Here is a 17,518-nt window from a genome sequence, read left to right on the forward strand (position 1 = left end):
CCCCCCCCCCTTTTTAAATAATTTTTAATTTTGTTAATTTTTCTGCGGGGGTTGGGGGAATGTGCAGGTTATTAAGGGGTTTGAACCAAAAGATCGTTGTTTGCTTCTTAAATTTGTCACTAGTTGTTCTCGAGCTCCATTACTTGGATTCAAGTACCTGCAACCAGCTTTTACCATTCATAAGGTGTGCATTCAATCTTTAAGTTTCCAGTTACATTTCTTTTGTTCGTACTTTAGAGGCCTTTTATTCACCAGTTTAAATCCCAGAGTCAGGGGTCTTCTGATCAATAAATTAACTGCCAACAACAGTTCAAAATATCTGTATGCACCTTGTTTAACTTTAAATGAGCTGCTTGGAGTGCATTGAAAATGTTATTCATTGTAAAATCTGATATGGAAATTAATCTCATGTAGGTCTCATGTGATGTACCGATATGGGCTTCACTAGGAGGACAGGATGTCGAACGCCTTCCGACAGCTTCCACTTGCTATAATACTCTCAAGGTACGAAAAATGAAGCAAGTATCAGTTTTATTTAAAAGAAGAGACCTCATTATTGACAAGACAGCCATTAGTAATGCAAATGTAGATTAGTCATTAATGATGTTCTAAATTCCTCTGTTTTTCAACTGCTAATTATCTGTGCCTTTCGTTTCTATATTTTTTGCATGCAGCTCCCTACATATAAACGTTCGAGCACCTTGAGATCAAAACTTCTCTATGCGATCAATTCCAACTCCGGATTTGAACTTTCTTGAATTTACTGACCTCAGGTACGTAGTACCATTCTTTCCTAACTGGGATTTGAGCCTTCTTTGTGCTTTGAGCTGCTCAGTAAATCATGAACAAATTGTGTTATAGGGAAAAAAGTTTTGGTACTTCCATACTACTACCATTCAGAAACATTTAATTATGACACGTTCAAGTATGATATGACTAGTGATAGTAGCTATTATGGGAGTAGAATTTTTTCCGGACGGATATGAATGTTCAATATATATCAATATCCTCCCACCAATTTTGGTCCTTTCAAAGAATCTGAGATTTGGAACTTAAATCATTAATTATGCTTATTGAGCCTTCCTTACCTCACTCTTCGCAGGCTGGCAGCTGGTTGGTCCAAAGCTGCATCTAATTATTAGTCGGTGCATAAAATGTGGGTAATAATTGTTCTTATTTACAGGTCTGTGGCACATGAAAGGCCGCTGGTTTGTTCTTTGATCTCATCCATCTCAGGCCACGCCACAGTTTCACCCTGTTGGAAGGAAACGTTTGATAGAATAAGATATTAATTTCTATGGAACTGTTAATTCCTAAATGATTGACTTATGGTCTGGTTTGGGGTTGTTTTTGTTTTTCTAAAGTATTGAAGATCAGCCTCCATTTTGAGCTATTCTTGACAGCTTTTGTAGAAACAACGTATGAGATTAGATTTATCCATGACAAACTTCAGGTGATGTTTTTTTATTACAATCTACTATCCTCTAAGCTCTGCAACCTCCTCTCTCTCTCACTCTCTCTCCATTTTGTTTCTTTTACATATTTTTTAGTTCAATATAGAATGGTGAGGGTTCGAACTTCTAGGTCGAAGACATGTCTCAATCAGCTGAACTATGCTCAAGTTGAGTGTTTTTTACGCATTATAAATACATAACTCTATGCTCAAGTTGAGTGTTTTTTACGCATTATAAATACATAACTCGTTTCTCAAAGTGTTTCTATTCTTAGCTCTCATTTTGTGTTGTAATACCTTATAAGTATTTTTTATCTGTTTCTCTTAGGGAGAAATATGAGTTTTGAACTTTCGACTCTACGGGAATGAATGGTTTTAACCATTTAAATTGTTGTTAGACGAACAAACATGATATTGTTTAACGGTTAGGAAAAATAATACTTTGTTGAGAAAAACTACTTTATTTAGTGTAGCGCACATTTCTTAGTATACGTGAAAGTAGAATACTTTATTTGGTACTAACAAAAGCACATGTTATTATACAAGTAAACGTGAGAAAATGGACCCAATAATTTTTACACGTAAACTTCGTTTGTAATAATATATAATAGAAATACCATTGTTTGAAGAGTTACTTAGAAGCATTAAATGGACAAATGAATCAAAAACCTTTGCTCAATTCCACCTCTGTTAAAAGATTATGCTAAGTTTAAATTATAAGAATAGAATAACACCAAATTTGTTTCGTCCCACTAAAACCAACATGGATTGATTGAACTCAAAGTAATTCCCAAAGCCTTAGAGTAAAGCTTAGAAGCCATGGAGTCGTAAAAAAGCAAAGGATTACCCACTTTTAACGGATTGGTAAAGAATCTTAACACCATTTTGATCAAAGAAACCTATCTAAGTAGCCTCAACTCTTCATCCATTTTCAAACCACAAATCGAGCCGAGACGACGTGCAGTCTATAATACGAGCAACGGTGTTGGAGTTTGAGTCTCTCTGGCCTACAATCGGACTATTACAAAGAGACATCAAACTGAACTGAACCGAACCGAATCTCTAATGGCGAATACAACTTCAAAACCCGAGAATTTGGAGCCGACCCTCTTGAAAATTGGCATTCCTCTAGCTCTATCAGCAGCTGGTGGAGTATGTTGTGGCATAATGATGGCAAGAAGTTCATTTCCCTCCTTAAATCCACTCAAACGCATATCAAAACTCATTAAGAATGAGAACTTTGACAGCCAAAATCATTCAGCTCCACTTCCTTTGAAGCAAAAAGAAACTTCACCCAAGATTGAGGAAGTTCTTTTAGGCTTAAAAAACAGAGTTGAAGATCTTGAAAGAAAGGAATTGGGCATAGAGAAGCAGTTCATTTGGTACCAAAATTTGAAAGAGAAGGAAGCTTTGCTGATGGAGTTGAAGAACACATTGGTTTTGGACATGGCTCATATCAGGTTCTTGGAGAAGGAGATTTTGCTAATGGAAGAAGAAAACAAAAGGTTTGAGAGTTTGGTGACTGAATATTTGGGAGTTTCAGAGAAGTTTGAAGGCCAAAAACCAGAGAACAGGTTACTTGAGAGAGAAGTAAAGAAAGTGAAGAAGAGATTGAAGGAACAATCAAAGATGATAAGAGAGAAGAATTTGAAGATTGAAGAGAGTAGAACAGAGTTTTGGAGAAACAATGAAGAAATGGAAAGGAAGAAGAGGATGATTGAGAAATTGAGGAATGAACTAAGAGACCTCAAAATGCAAATGGAGAACAATGCTTCACCTTCATCATCATATAAGGTCATCTTCTTCTTGTTTTATGTTTGATTAGCTCTAAATTTGTTTGTGTTTATTAATGCGTTAATCGTGTTTAACCATGCGAATCAAAACATGTTGAATATGTCAAGAAATTATTAGATATTGATTACGATTGAACTATACTCATTTTGTTAGTCTAAACAATCTTATTTTGATATAGATAATGGTTCGTTTTTTAGTAGCTCACGAGCATGATATTTTCGACCCGTTAACTGGGTATTTGGCTAAATCGAATGCTCTCTTGTTTGGCAGATTGAAGAAGAAAAAGAAGTGACAATGAAGGATGTTAGCAAGCTTTCAATTAACCATGAACAAGAACAACAAGAATATAAAGAAAACCATAAGGATTTGGATCAAAAGGAATCGTCTCCTAATAAAACTACAAGACCAAAGCTCACGGATGTCAACAAGCTTTCGATTGGAAACCATGAACAAGAACAACAAGAACAACAAGAACAAGAACAACAAGAACAGAAAGAAAATCATAAGGATTTGGCTCAAAAGGAATCCTCTTCTGATAAAATTAAATGTACAAGGCCAAGGCTTCTTCGAAGGATAAGCGATTCTGGGAGTAGTGAAATGAATCCAAAGATGATGAAAAAAATTAGACACAATAAGAACCTCTAAATTAGCTCTTGTTCATATGATTTGTAATTTTGTGTGGAGTACTCTCTACAAAAAAAAAACATGTTTTTTTTTTCTCTTGATAAAATATAATAAAAAAAAAAAGTGAAATCTAGAACGGCTAATGCGTTCCATTTATTGAACATCGCGACTCCTAGATACCAAAGGCGTCTTTGGAGTAATCTCGTAGTTCTTATGGGAAGAGACGATGGAGTCGGTTTATGGATTTTTCTTCCTTTAGCCGCATTTCGATGAATCTTTCTACTCACTACTATTAAATTATCGAAGATAGTTCAATATTTTTTATAATTTAGAGAAATAAATCCATACGATAAAAGAAAAAACAAAATTTGGATTGTGGGAAATATAAAATGTGGCAGAGTATAATCTGGGCCACCTGAAATTGTGGATGAGATTGTAGAGATATCTTCCTTTTTCTCTCAACAGAAAGCTTCCGAAGAACTTTTATGAACTAATATCCATGAATCCCATTTCATAACTCTCATTAATCGATACAATGGAGCTCTTCCTTCTTCCATCATACAAACAAAATCCCACCATTTTCTACAAACCCCTTACCCCTTTTCCCATTATCGGTCTCTTTTTCCCTCTCTTTCTCTATTTCTTGTGTTTTCTTTTCATGGGTTTCTTTCAGAATGTGTTAATATCTTTGATTTGCAGGGAAGAGACGGCCATCTCTTTTCCCTTGTCGATGTTCATTATCGTCCTCTCATGGCGGACCTTCAGAACAAGCCAAAGAATCGCTGCGGTGTGAGGGAAGAAGGGCATTGATTGGTGCTTTCCTGTCGACGGGTATCTCTATAATTTTGAAGATTATTGTTTGATATTGTTGAATGCACGAAATGTTCTTGTTGCTGCTGCCTTTTGTGATGTTGTAAATTGGAGCCAAATTTAGTCTTTACATGTCTCTTTGAAGATGGTATGTGTTTAGTTTAGGTAGTTGGTTCTGATTGAGGGACGGCTAGAAATGAGATGCCTCAATGTCTCATCCACATGGCCTTTGAGGTCTGTGGTTGGCTAACGATAGACGATTAGTCCCCCGAACATAGCCTACAACTTCTTACCCTCGAAAAGAGCAACTCTTCTCAAATTGTATCTATAGAACCTCTCCTTAACAAACGTGTTCTAAAACCGTGAGACTGACGGTGATACGTAGCCAAAGCGAACAATATCTGTTAGCGGTGGGCTTGGCTGTTACATCATTAGTGTCCAAGTCAACTTGTGTGTATCTCCACTATTTTCATGGGGCAACCTGTCTATCCCTACTACAATTAGTTGCCATGAAACTAGTAGAATATTAAATCTTGTATCCCTCTAAGTTTTTTTATGGCATACATTGGCCCTCAGTGACCACTATGTCAACCGAGGGTGATTTGTTTCGTCTTACTATTTGATTCAAACTCGGTATAAAAGAGTCTAGGCATTTCGAATGATATGCTTCATTAATCATGAAAACTGTCACGGTAGAGTAGAATCTTGTAAGATCCCACATTGGTTAGAGAGGGGAACAAAATATTCCTTACAAGGGTGTAGAAACCTTTCCTTAGCATACGCGTTTTAAAACCTTGAGAGGAAGCCCAAAAGGGAAAGCCTAAAGAGGACCATATTTGCAAGCAGTGGGCTTGGGTTGTTACAAATGGTATTAGAGCCAGTTACCAGGCGGTATGCCAACGAGGACACTGGCCCCCAAGGGGGGTGGATTGTGAGATCCCACCTTGGTTGAAGAGGAGAACAAAGCATTCCTTATAAGCGTGTAGAAACTTCTCCCTAGTAGACGCGTTAAAAACCTCGAGGGGAAGCCCAGAAGGGAAAGCTCAAAGAGAACAATATCTGCTAGCCATAGACTAGTCGTAGACTTGGGCGGTTACAAATCTATTCTTACATTGCACTAAAGATGACTGATTGATTTGCATATGGTTCGTTTGGGGCTCCTTGTTGTTGAATTGGCACTTATTATCATCCATTCGTTTCCTCGCCAGCTGATAAGCTCCACACACATTTTCAGATTCTTGCATCATTCATGTGTAAATTCCTAATGTTTTTCTTTGAGAATTCAACTTTTGTTTCAGCTGCGGGTTTATATTTCTGCAGTGTAGCCCATGCTGTTAGCACAAGTCGAAGGGCTGTAAGTTTCTTTCCACCCTTGTTGATTCACAACGAATATAACAAATGTAGAAGTGTATGAAAAGCTTCTATTTTTTCAGCTAAGAGGGGCAAAAGTACCTGAAAGTGAGTTTACAACTCTCCCAAATGGTCTGAAGTAAGTTCCATTACTATTTTTAGAACATGTTCTTCTTTTTTAATACTGTTCTTCTCTTCCTCTTCTCTTTTTGTAGTTCTTTATTGTCTCTTGTCTCTTGGCATAACATTTTCAGTTGGAGATTATCATTCTCATTAAATGTTCTTATCACGACCCTGTTAATTCCAAGCTGGGGTTGGTAGTGGTCTTGTTTTTCTGCAACATATGCTGAAACTCAGAAAGAAATGTATCCTTCAGGTACTATGATTTGAAGGTTGGAGGAGGAACTAAGGCCGTGATTGGATCGCGCGTTGCAGTACGGTTGTGAGCTGGCTGTATTTTTATATTCAACTAACAAAGATATTATACCCTTTTTCCCACAAGAAACAGAATGGCTAATACATCGACAAGAACTAATCTAAGAAAATAGATAGCTTCCAAAAATTTTGGACAAAGCACTCCAAGCTTCATGATCCTTGATATGATCAAATCTTTCCTCCAAAGGGTACTTTTGTTCTTGAAATCCTGTTTCTTTCAAACCAAATTCGCCAAATCGAATACTTAACCACTGTTGATCCAACTCTCGTTTTCCTTTACAACTATGGCCACAAAACGGAATGAAAAAGTTGTTCTCTGCCCTGAAATTCTCGAGAAAAGTCTATGGGAAAAAGTATGAATGATATTCAACAATTTGTATTATATCTCAAACTTGCATACTTAAAAAGTGTCCTATTTGATCCAAATTTTAGTGTGTGTTCTAAGTAGATCAACCAATGTCCAATTTCGTGGGGCAGGGTCGGGGGAGGGACTCTCAAAAACCGACATAATTCAATGCATAACTAAAACTATAGTGTCATTTTGTAGGTTCACTATGTAGCTAAATGGAGAGGGATCACATTTATGACCAGTAGACAAGGGCTTGGTGTTGGTGGAGGAACGGTAAAATCGACCGAACTAGCTTATAGTCGTTTTCTAAGCTCACCCTTTTGATCAGTAAAAGCACTCAACACTTGAATTGCTGCAGCCTTATGGATTTGATGTAGGCCAATCAGAAAGAGGATCAGTTCTCAAGGGATTGGATTTAGGTGTTCAAGGCATGAGGGTTGGAGGTCAGGTGAGATACAATTTCAGTATGAGAATTGATTAAACTTCAGTCATTACAAAACCCTATTTCTTTTAAATTTTGGTTTTCACAGAGATTGCTTATAGTCCCTCCTGAGTTAGCTTATGGAAGCAAAGGCGTTCAGGAAATCCCTCCAAACGCAACAATCGAGGTAACGTTTCTTTACCTTCTAGCGATCTATTCGTTCATCAGTAGCACGGCTCGATAGAAAATTTAGTTCGTTCTTGTTTTAATGGTGGAAGACATCATTATTAACAGAACTTTACCTTGTAGAAAAGGGAAAATGAACAACAAGAACATTTTTTACCTTTTTGTTTACTTGCTGCTCAACTATATGGATTTACTGTTCTATTCATCTTTGGATCTGTAGTTGGATGTGGAATTGCTATCCATCAAACAAAGCCCATTTGGGTAAGTAGTGGTTCTTGATATTCTTCACTATTTTAGTGGATTTTCTTTTCTACCATGATTAGTTTTACTCCTTTTCCTGAGTGTAGGACTCCAGTAAAAATAGTTGAAGGTTAATAAAAAGAACCATTCTGGCCTGAATCAGCTCTATATCTCAGTGATTTGGATTAGCAAAGATTGAAAGTACAAAAACTGGTGCAGAAGGGAAAAGTTTCCTGTTCTTAGTCCTTTTTTTTCCAGAAAGATATGCCCATTGCCATATTGTTTAATGTTTAAATTCATTCTCCTGTCTTATGAATATCACTTGTACTTTATGGAAAGCAACTGAGCTGGTAGTGCAGGTTCCATTATAGTATGGATTGCCTTGTTTAATATTATGAACTGTCTGGTGTTCTTCATTGTTATGATTTGTTGCGGAGTGTTATTAAAAAAATGAAGAAGATATGAATGTTTTCAAGGGATTGGAAGCCATATCTGGAAGAAGCTTGCCATATGGGGGCAATGCATCTAGAAAAACCTCCTTTTTTGTGACCATTCAAGAGGAATCCACTTCTATATAAAGCCAAAACATCTTACACAGATTCTTTCTCTACCTTTTCCATGTTCATGTCGTCCTACTTTATTCTCTAGCGCTGTCCTCTACTTACGCCGCCCTCGACCCAATTTTTCCATAAATCAGCACTTCCTCATTGGTTCTTTGAGACATGGTAACTATGAAGATCCCAACACCATGCTTGTTTGGAAGCTACCTTTTCTTTCTTCTGTTCTTTAGTCTCTGCTGCTATTCGCAGAAAACGTGCCCGAGCTGCGGCTCCATTGATGTTCCTTATCCTCTTAGTACCAATTCAAACTGTGGTGACTTAGACTATACTCTCCGCTGTGATTCTCATTCACAGAGACTCTACTTTGATGCACTTAATGGAAGTTCATATCCTGTCCTGAAAATCAATGGTTCGAGTCAACGTTTGGTGATCCAACCATCTCCATGGGTTCCTGACTCCTGTGTTACCCAAGATATGTTGGTCAGTGAAGGCCTGTGGTTAAACCAATCACTCCCTTTTAACATCACTTCATCCAATACAATTTTCCTCTTGAACTGTTCTCCTCGACTGCTCGTCTCACCACTCAATTGTACTCCATCTAGTATCTGTCATCACTACTTGGAACGTTCAGGACGTGTTGATGGAAAACGAGCATTTCAGTGTGCTAGTGTTCTTGACCCTTGTTGTACCTTCATCGCTGGTGGGATGCCCTCAGCGTATAAGATAAGACTTCATAACTCAGGCTGTAGAGCATTCAGGAGCATCCTTCATCTAGATGTAGAAAAGCCTGCAAATCAATGGGAGGAAGGTTTGGAAATTCAATGGGCTGCCCCACCTGAACCAATCTGTAGAACTCAATCTGATTGCACTGGAGCGTCGGATTGTCGTCCTACTGGCAGCTCCAACAGCCGATCTCGTTGCCTTTGTAGAACGAGCTACTATTGGGATCATATCCTCGGAACATGCCTGAGAACAAATAGGAAGAGCATGGTTGGACTGATTATAAAGCTCTTGGTATGTCTTGTTTCATTTTTCATTCTAGCTGCGATTATCGCTCTAATTACTATCAGGAAGTCGAGAACATTCAGTAAGCAGGAAAAGCTGTGTAAAGAAAGAGAAGATATGTTGAATTTTAGAAATGGGGGCAGACCAGCCAGAATGTTTCATCTGAAAGAGATGAAGAAAGCAACGAATAAGTTTTCGAAAGATAGGGTCCTAGGATGCGGTGGCTTCGGAGAGGTTTACAAAGGTGAACTTCAAGACCAGACCGTTGTCGCCGTGAAGTCAGCTAAAGTAGGCAATCTAAAGAGCACCGAGCAGATACTCAACGAAGTCGGAATACTGTCTCAAGTAAACCACAAGAATCTTGTGAAACTTATAGGTTGCTGTGTAGAAACAGAGCAACCATTAATGATATATGAATACATTTCCAATGGCACCCTCCATGACCATTTACATGGTAAGTTTCCCACTTTCTTGGACTGGAGAAAAAGGCTAAAAGTTGCTTCACAAACTGCTGAAGCATTAGCTTACCTTCATTCAGCTGCATACCCTCCCATCTATCATAGAGATGTCAAGTCAACAAATATACTCTTGGATGATAACTTCAATGCCAAAGTTGCAGATTTTGGGCTTTCAAGATTGGCTTTGCCAGGAATAAGCCATGTTTCGACTTGTGCTCAGGGTACATTAGGTTACCTAGACCCGGAGTACTATCAGAATTACCAGTTAACAGATAAAAGTGATGTGTATAGTTTCGGAGTTGTCCTGCTCGAGCTTTTAACCTCTCAGAAGGCCATAGATTTCACAAGAGATGAAGATAGTGTCAATCTAGCAGTGTATGTGATTCAACGAGTGCACAACGGTGCGTTCATCGACACCGTCGATAAACAGCTTCTGAGTGACGATCCATCGAGCAATACACTGATTAGCGTGAAGCACTTGTTGGAGCTCGCACTCACGTGTTTGAGGGAGAAGAAAGCGGAAAGGCCTTCCATGAAGGATGTAGTCCAGGAACTTGAGTACATAGCTCAGATATTGGAGAGTCCAGAAACAGTTGGTGAAGAAGAAGAAGAAGGGCAATCTTACAAAGGGTTAGAAGTTTAAGAGTAGTAGATTTGGTGTTAAACTTTGGTGTAATGCTTGAATATTCATATTAGAAAAGAGAGGTGGGGAATGATTCGATGAAACGCTGTGGAGAGAGAGATGGCAATAATGGATTCTGGGATGGTAGAAAATGAAAGAAAATACACAGTTGGGATCAGATGCCTACTTTTTGGACGAAGTATTCAAAATGAAGAACAGAATGTGGATTTTGAAAGTCATTTTGATGAGGAATCTATGATAGTGAAGATGGATAGCTAAAACCAAACTCATTCAACGAGCTGTCGAGTATTCATCCAATAGCATAATTTCTATCATTTTCAATATTTATTTTTTTGATTCAACGATAAGAGATTTGAATATCTTACCTCACGATTTAGAATATATGTCATAACCAGCTGTATTGTACTATAATTTATAGTACCGTGAAATTGTAGTTGTGATTGTAATAATCATAGGTTTTGTCTCTAAAATTACTTCTCTTAATCGAACCGCTCTTTTTTAATTACGAAGATAAAATGTATTAAATGGATTCTAAGAACCAGAGAAGACCGTTTTAGGGTATCATAATACATAGTTGGATGCAAAAGTTGTTTCCAAATAATGTTAGTAAAGACCAATTGAATAGCAACATTTTAATTCAAATTTGATGGCTTTATTGAAATTTTGCATATCAAATTTCTGTTGCCATTAAATTCTATTGTTAATTTTATCAAAGGTAAACTTGATTCTCATTCTTAAAAAAAGGAAAGGTAATGTTAAATATAGTAATGATAAAGAGGTGTTATTTCAAGGTGTTTTTGAAAACCTACCATTTTAGAAAAAGGAAAGGGAAAAACAATTAAGCATCGAGATGTTTGGCTTGTTATGGCCATAGAATAACCCACTTTTTTATGAATGGGATTAGTCCACACCAATATGATAGCTTTAAGTTATGATGGCTACAACATCAACTAGATGAAAAGAAAGTGGGAATAAGAATTTAAAATTGGCAAATGGATGGTCTTTCGTTCGATTTTCTAATATTCGTGACCGAACCAGCTTACATATCTACCCTATGCTCGTGTCACCAGAACTCATTCTCTTTGAAGACTTTTTATAATTTACATGACGCCTATCGATCACTCGTCACTCGACCAAACCACACGCCCATAACGTCTAGCACTTACTCAATTACCACCACATCAATATGTATGTATGCATATAAGGCTAAAACGACAGTAGAAAAAGAGGAGAGAGTGGAGAATCAAACCTGACAGCTAGGAGGTAAAAGGAATGCTGGAAGCAATAGTTTTAAAATTTTCAGGATCTAACTATTTGTGTATTGCCAGATTGGCATTTGGAAGTGATAAATGAATGACTCAAGGAAGGGAAGTTGGAATATCTATTATTGGTCATATCATTTAACTTACAAGGAAACTTTGGGATGGATGCTTTCAATCTAGTTGGTGAAGTTACAACCAAGACCTCGAAGGAGATAGTAACCGAGCAACATGCGCCAACACAAAGAACACGTGCTATGACTAGCATTGTGTTACCTGCGGTAACGATATCGCTTAAAGTTGAAGTATACGTGCAAAATACCACGCTCAAATGTGCACTTAAACCCCTTCTTATGAGAGTACTCCCATTCTTTGTTTACAATTCGAAACGCCTATAATGAGATGAAAGAAAATGACAGTTAAATATAGATATATGAAATAAACCAAATGGCAAAGAAATCAATTGCAGATTAAAAGAAGACTTACAATATCCTCATACGGTGGCCCCGCGTGGAACCTTATGATACATGTCTCGCTGCTGTTTCCATCCTTTTCAATGGTGTAAGTTGGAGCTTTTGTCTTGTCAACAAGGTCTGGATAGAAGATGTTAAACTTATATCCTTGGACAATCTTTGGAGGTGGATTGTCATGATCATAGTGAGTCTGGTTGTATTTGTTCCACTCGTATCCTGTGTGAACCCGATTGAAATATTTCGGTTTTCTTGGACGATATTTGTCATGCCACCAATATACCTGCAAGTTTTCAAACACTAAGATCACCGTTGGAAATGTAGGAGCATAAACAATCCAGGTATGGAGCAGACAGATAATAATGACAGTGCACCTGTGAATCCAGGTTCACTTCAGCACCAGATCCAAAAACTGCATCGCCTTCCTCCATGACTCCCATTGCTTTTGAGGCTTTAAGCTCAAAATTATCCTCTGGTGGAGCAGGTTTTGTGGCCATTGCTTCTTGAATCCGTCTCTGCTGTTCTTCCAAGACTGCAATTCGTTTACGTTCCTGCTGAATTTACCAAGTCATAACCAATCTAACTTTTGACATTCATTACAATATATAGATAGTGAATTTAATATCTGTAGACATACCAGTATAGCCCTATCCTCCTCAGGATCAATCGCCTGTTCATCTTCATCACCATGAATAAGTTCCGGTGAAAATGATCCAGCTTCTTCATTCTCTTCTTCCTCAAGGAGATCAGGCGAATATGTTTCCGCTGCTGAAGTGTGGAAGAGATATATATACATCAGACTCTGGACATAAAATTCAAGATTGCAAGATAAAGACTCTGGAACATACCTCTAATATCAAGCTCTTGCTCTTCAGCTTTCACTTGTAAAGAGCGTTCAGTTTCCATCTCGATTTCCTGGTCCACCTTTTCTTCATCATCCTCAAAAGGCTGCTCAAGGCGTACAAGATGCTCATGCAGTTTTTTCGTATGAATCTCCTTCAAGCAAGCCTATCAAATGAAAAGCAATAGTGAGCCTAATTCATTAGCTTTAAAAGATGAGAAGAGGGCATACGAAAAGAACCTCTAACAATGAATACCTTGGCCTTGTATATATGAAGGCGCTTTATTACAGCCTCCCAGTACTCAACCACCTTTGCAGTTCCAGATCGCATCTGTGACTCAATCTGAGATTGTAATGCCTCCAATTCACCATAAGTCTTTCCTTCCAGAAGATTTTTGACATCTGTTTCAATGCTGGAATGCAGACCCCTTTCTTCTGCAAGCAACTCAGCAGGAGGCTCCTCACCACGAACTCTGGCTCTATCCAGAGCATCCTTTTTTCGAGCTTCAGCTAGTTCCCAATCACAAACTACGAGAAGTGCCTGTTAAATTGCACAAAGCAAGACCTTGCTTAGCTTAGGAGACAGATGCTACACCTTAGAATCTGAACGACCAGGAAAGTGAGGACTGAACCTCCCCAATACATGGCTCAATTACTAGCTCTCATGACAGCAGTATTAACTTATTAAAACTGCTTTAAGCATATTAGGAGACAGATGCTACACCTTAGAATCTGAACGACCAGGAAAGTGAGGACTGAACCTCCCCAATACATGGCTCAATTACTAGCTCTCATGACAGCAGTATTAACTTATTAAAACTGCTTTAAGCATATTACGAGACAGATGCTACACCTTAGAAGCTGAACGACCAGGAAAGTGAGGACTGAACCTCCCCAATACATGGTTCAATTACTAGCTCTCATGACAGCAGTATTAACTTATTAAAACTGCTTTAAGCATAACAAACAATCAACCTTAAATTACTTAACAGCAGCACATCAACAGATAGCCTAATTGGCATCAAGTTGGCGACTACAAAAAGTATAATTCATTGTAAAATTGTTAAATACAAGACCAAATGCCCTAGTCATGTAATTATTTTAAGAGAACGACTGGTCAAACTAAATCTATATCAATATCGCTGATCATATTGAGCAAAACAATATCAAAGGTTATATTATATATTGACAATACCAAAGTAAATGTTCAGAGTAAAATTTCAAATAACTAATAGGACATGCAGAGAACAATCTCTCAATATGTAGGTGTTACTCTGTCAAAGGAAGGGTTCAGAACTAGTTGTCAACAGTCCATCAAGACGTGTAGTTCAACATAAAAGCTTTTCAAAATGTAAATAGGAAAGTCGGCAAATGTTTTCACCTCCCAATACTCGATATGTGTAGGCGTCGCCCTGTCCAGATCAAGATGCATTTTGATGTCATCACGAAGCTCTTCCATTTCTTTCACAGTCAAGCCCTGGATCATACATGTAAGTACCAATAAGAGGAATCTATTTTGAACATATATCGTACGCTGTAGTCAGTGAAAACAGTACTTAGAATCTAATAGTGATAAACCACAAAAAATGAAAATAGAGAACAAATCCGATCCATAAATATGAATACTTCAGTTACTTAAGACCAACCAAAAGAATTAAAATGAAAAGGAGAACGAGTAGCACACTTAATGACAAGAAATTTCCGTTTCTAAATAGCCCTTATTGGAAGTCAGAAGAGAACAATCGCCATTGAAAAAGAACAATGGAGGAAATAGAAAACGAAAAAACAACTGAAAAAAAAGAGAAAAGTCTTTTGAGCATAACTCTTAAAGATATAAAAACTCTTTAGCTCCTGCTCAAAGCAAGAACGGGTTGCCTGTAAGATCATCACCTAAGAAGAACACAGTTAATTTATAAAAAATTGAATCTTGAATGACACACTGAACAGAAAACGCAAGTCATCTAAAACAACCATAAGCACTATAACCAGAGAGTTTCTTACCTTGAATACAGTGTATGGCTCATTGATTACTATATCAAAATCATCCGATCCATTCAGTTGCTTGGATAGAATATCAATAGGCTTCGAACGCCCATCACGAACTCTTATCTCTGATCTGATTTTGCTTTGATCAAAATGGAACTGAGGCCAAAAGTTTCACGCTTAGTAATTGTCCAAGGGATCATTAGAAATAGTCACAAGAAAATAATGGAAAACTCCATGCAATATGAAACATAAAAGAATACATGGAATGAAATTACAAGTGAGCATACTACCTCTTCTTCCTTTTTCTCCCAATCCTGAAATTCAGCACGAGCACGTTCTCTAGCTAGCAATGCCTAAACCAGCAAAAGAAAGTTAAGGCATGCAAGAAAACATACCATACTGAAGATGTTATGAACTGACAATAACTACCCAACTAAAACTTAAAATAAAGCATCTTTCAATGCCATGTTCTGATTACCATTTCTTCCTCATGTTGTGCTTTTTCAAGAGCCCTTTCCTCCCTCCTTTTCTTCACCTTTTCAATCTCTGCCTGCATGGTAAATACAAATATGCAATGTACAAGTAATGCACAATTGCACACATCAATTCATAGACTTCAGCATTTTTGTATCAGATCAAAGGAGTTCACATTTTTTAAACGTAAGGTACAAAATGTGGGAGAATTGACTTCTGGATTTATCTTCAAACCAACAGCCAATTGAATTGTTATTAGGGGCAAATTTATGACATTAGTTAACCTTAAATTAGACGCTGCCAAGTAATAGATTAAGTGGATAACCCAGTAGGCTGCAAACATGAGAATCTAAGTACAATCACAACTTCCAATGAATAGTGGGATAAGTAATGGTACATGAGAATCTAAGTACAATCACAACTTCCAATGAATAGTGGGACAAGTAATGGTACGTGATAAATCATCAGAGGCATCTCTGTCATGGACAAACAAATAAGATGACATTAAGTAATTACGTAATTTATTGCTCTACTTAAACTAAGATACAATATGGTTACAACCCCAAAAGTCTTCTATCAAAAAAAAAAAAAAAAAAAAAGCAACAGTTTAACGTAATTTTGTTGGGTTTTTGTTTTTTGGCTCCCTTCTACAGCAGACTTTCTTTTTGTCTTGCCTACTTTTGTTCTTACATTTATGAAAGTTTAGTTTCTCAGCAAAGAAAAAAAAATGAATGACATTTGGACTAGAAGCACATACCATCCTTTCTCTCTGTCTTTTTTTCTCGGACTTCATTGAAAAGGCATCAAGCGACACACCTTGAGTAACATCACGCTCAATTTTCTTTCGCCATACAAATCTGCATACCAGATTGTCGTCGACTCAGAAACAAAATCAACAACTAAATTGTTGGGATTGGCCTTAAACTTCTCTATGCTATCAAATCATTGATCGACCAACAATACCGAGAAGTAATAAATTCACTAGACAATATATTGAATCTTAACAACATAAGCCTCTTACAAAAACCCGATATTTATAGCTAAAACTATATGAAAAGAGGTGAGACACTAAAAGAAAGCCCTAAACACGAATGCTTCTTCTTCGAAGTATGTAATTATTTACATTAAGAGGGGCGCTGGAGTTAGATTCACCGGAATGAACAAATTTGGTCAAGCATGTTTTGTCAGAATCCATCTATCTAACAGTCTTCCAAGTATTCCCCATTACTCCAGAGAATATAATACACACATGTGAAAACGAATTATAATCAGACTGCAAATGCCTATAGCCGCGACCATGCTAAGTAAAACAGTACAATCCGAGCAATGAGTTTTGTCAATTTTAGCAAACGCAAAACAGAAAAACCACTCACTTTTCATTGAGATTGGAATCGCCGAATGGATTCGAATCGTTGGAATAACCAGAAACCGTCTGGGACTTCAATTTCTTGGCAACTCGCAAGGCCTATACAACAGAACAGAGCATAATAGATGATAAGAAATATATTACGAAAACACCATAAAATTAGTTTGGAAACATTCATAAAAATTAACCAAATTACACAAAAGAAACAAAACTAAACCACATTGGGACCTTTTTCTGCGCTTTCTTGGCCAAGTATTCGCTAATTTCCTCTTCAGTAACTTTCCTGGAAGACTTACTCTTCTTGCGACCACCATCATCGCTGCAATAACTATCATTCGAACTATCGTCTCCAGAATCCCGCCCACGAGAGGAGCTCCTTCGTCTACTCCGGTGACTACTCCTGCTACCACCGAGTCTTTCCCTGCGCTTCCGGGAGCTCGCCACTGGAGATGAATCCCGGCTATCTGAGTCGTCGGAATCAGATTCAGAGTCGTCAGACCTTCTTCTGCTACGTCTCCTCGAAGATGACGTCTTCTCTTTCTTTCTCTCACTGCTTCGGCCATGAGTACCCATACTTGGAAGAGAAACTCAAATGCGTCACGACGCCGGTCAGTGACAGAGGAAGCTGCTATGGTTGAGCGAGGTCCCCGGAGAAGCGAATAAGAGGGTCCGACCAAGAGAGAATTTGATCGGAGATTTGGGGTTGCCAGTTAGGGTACCATTAAAATCTGCCAACCCGATTTTTTCTAAGACGACCCGATTTTTCTCTCTCTTAAATTATAAATATGTCGATA

The 17,518-nt window shown here is 37.8% G+C and overlaps 5 protein-coding genes across 7 annotated transcripts in view; 4 read left to right on the forward strand and 1 right to left on the reverse strand.

Annotated features, from left to right (window-relative positions):
* Window positions 1-1,477, forward strand: part of LOC111799931 (E3 ubiquitin-protein ligase UPL7) — an 11,032-nt gene extending 9,555 nt beyond the window's left edge. Inside the window, exons 12-15 of one of the 2 annotated variants that reach the window (XM_023683460.1) lie at window positions 68-184; window positions 415-504; window positions 675-773; window positions 1,184-1,477. In XM_023683460.1, coding sequence (XP_023539228.1) covers window positions 68-184; window positions 415-504; window positions 675-758 — 291 coding nt within the window. In that variant the 3' untranslated portion in view covers window positions 759-773; window positions 1,184-1,477. Of the gene's footprint in view, window positions 1-67; window positions 185-414; window positions 505-674; window positions 774-1,102 lie in introns of both variants that reach the window. The other variant, XM_023683459.1, reaches the window with a different exon arrangement.
* Window positions 1,478-2,332: 855 nt separating this feature from the next.
* LOC111800650 (UPF0746 protein DDB_G0281095) lies at window positions 2,333-3,939 on the forward strand. Its single transcript, XM_023684439.1, has 2 exons — window positions 2,333-3,247; window positions 3,518-3,939. Exons 1-2 carry the CDS (start codon window positions 2,519-2,521, stop codon window positions 3,890-3,892), a joined length of 1,104 nt encoding a protein of 367 aa, XP_023540207.1. The 5' UTR covers window positions 2,333-2,518; the 3' UTR covers window positions 3,893-3,939.
* Window positions 3,940-4,184: 245 nt separating this feature from the next.
* LOC111800570 (peptidyl-prolyl cis-trans isomerase FKBP16-4, chloroplastic-like) lies at window positions 4,185-8,052 on the forward strand (the record flags this gene model as incomplete). The annotated part of the gene is given in 10 exon segments (XM_023684322.1): window positions 4,185-4,485; window positions 4,571-4,702; window positions 5,980-6,035; window positions 6,115-6,170; window positions 6,408-6,465; window positions 7,014-7,088; window positions 7,174-7,263; window positions 7,346-7,423; window positions 7,643-7,683; window positions 7,770-8,052. Coding segments are annotated over 10 exon segments (693 nt in total). The 3' UTR covers window positions 7,798-8,052.
* A 142-nt stretch (window positions 8,053-8,194) lies between these two features.
* Window positions 8,195-10,777, forward strand: LOC111800569 (wall-associated receptor kinase-like 20). The gene has a single exon (XM_023684321.1). It carries the CDS (start codon window positions 8,385-8,387, stop codon window positions 10,326-10,328), a length of 1,944 nt encoding a protein of 647 aa, XP_023540089.1. The 5' UTR covers window positions 8,195-8,384; the 3' UTR covers window positions 10,329-10,777.
* An 815-nt stretch (window positions 10,778-11,592) lies between these two features.
* Window positions 11,593-17,481, reverse strand: LOC111800465 (cactin). Of its 2 annotated transcripts, none has more exons than XM_023684170.1 (13): window positions 16,953-17,481; window positions 16,732-16,823; window positions 16,116-16,215; window positions 15,363-15,434; window positions 15,175-15,237; window positions 14,900-15,040; window positions 14,280-14,375; window positions 13,155-13,439; window positions 12,906-13,065; window positions 12,695-12,825; window positions 12,432-12,611; window positions 12,074-12,340; window positions 11,593-11,979 (listed from the first exon to the last, which is right to left on the reverse strand). In XM_023684170.1, the coding sequence occupies exons 1-13, from the start codon at window positions 17,295-17,297 to the stop codon at window positions 11,860-11,862; spliced, it is 2,052 nt and encodes a 683-aa protein (XP_023539938.1). In that variant the 5' UTR covers window positions 17,298-17,481; the 3' UTR covers window positions 11,593-11,859. The 2 variants fall into 2 exon arrangements, with proteins under 2 accessions (XP_023539938.1, XP_023539939.1); XM_023684171.1 differs by having other exon boundaries at window positions 11,679-11,979; window positions 12,432-12,608; window positions 16,953-17,480.
* Between the last annotated feature and the right edge of the window lie 37 nt (window positions 17,482-17,518).

Source organism: Cucurbita pepo, chromosome LG08 (genome assembly GCF_002806865.2).
Source record: "Cucurbita pepo subsp. pepo cultivar mu-cu-16 chromosome LG08, ASM280686v2, whole genome shotgun sequence".
NCBI lineage: Eukaryota > Viridiplantae > Streptophyta > Magnoliopsida > Cucurbitales > Cucurbitaceae > Cucurbita > Cucurbita pepo.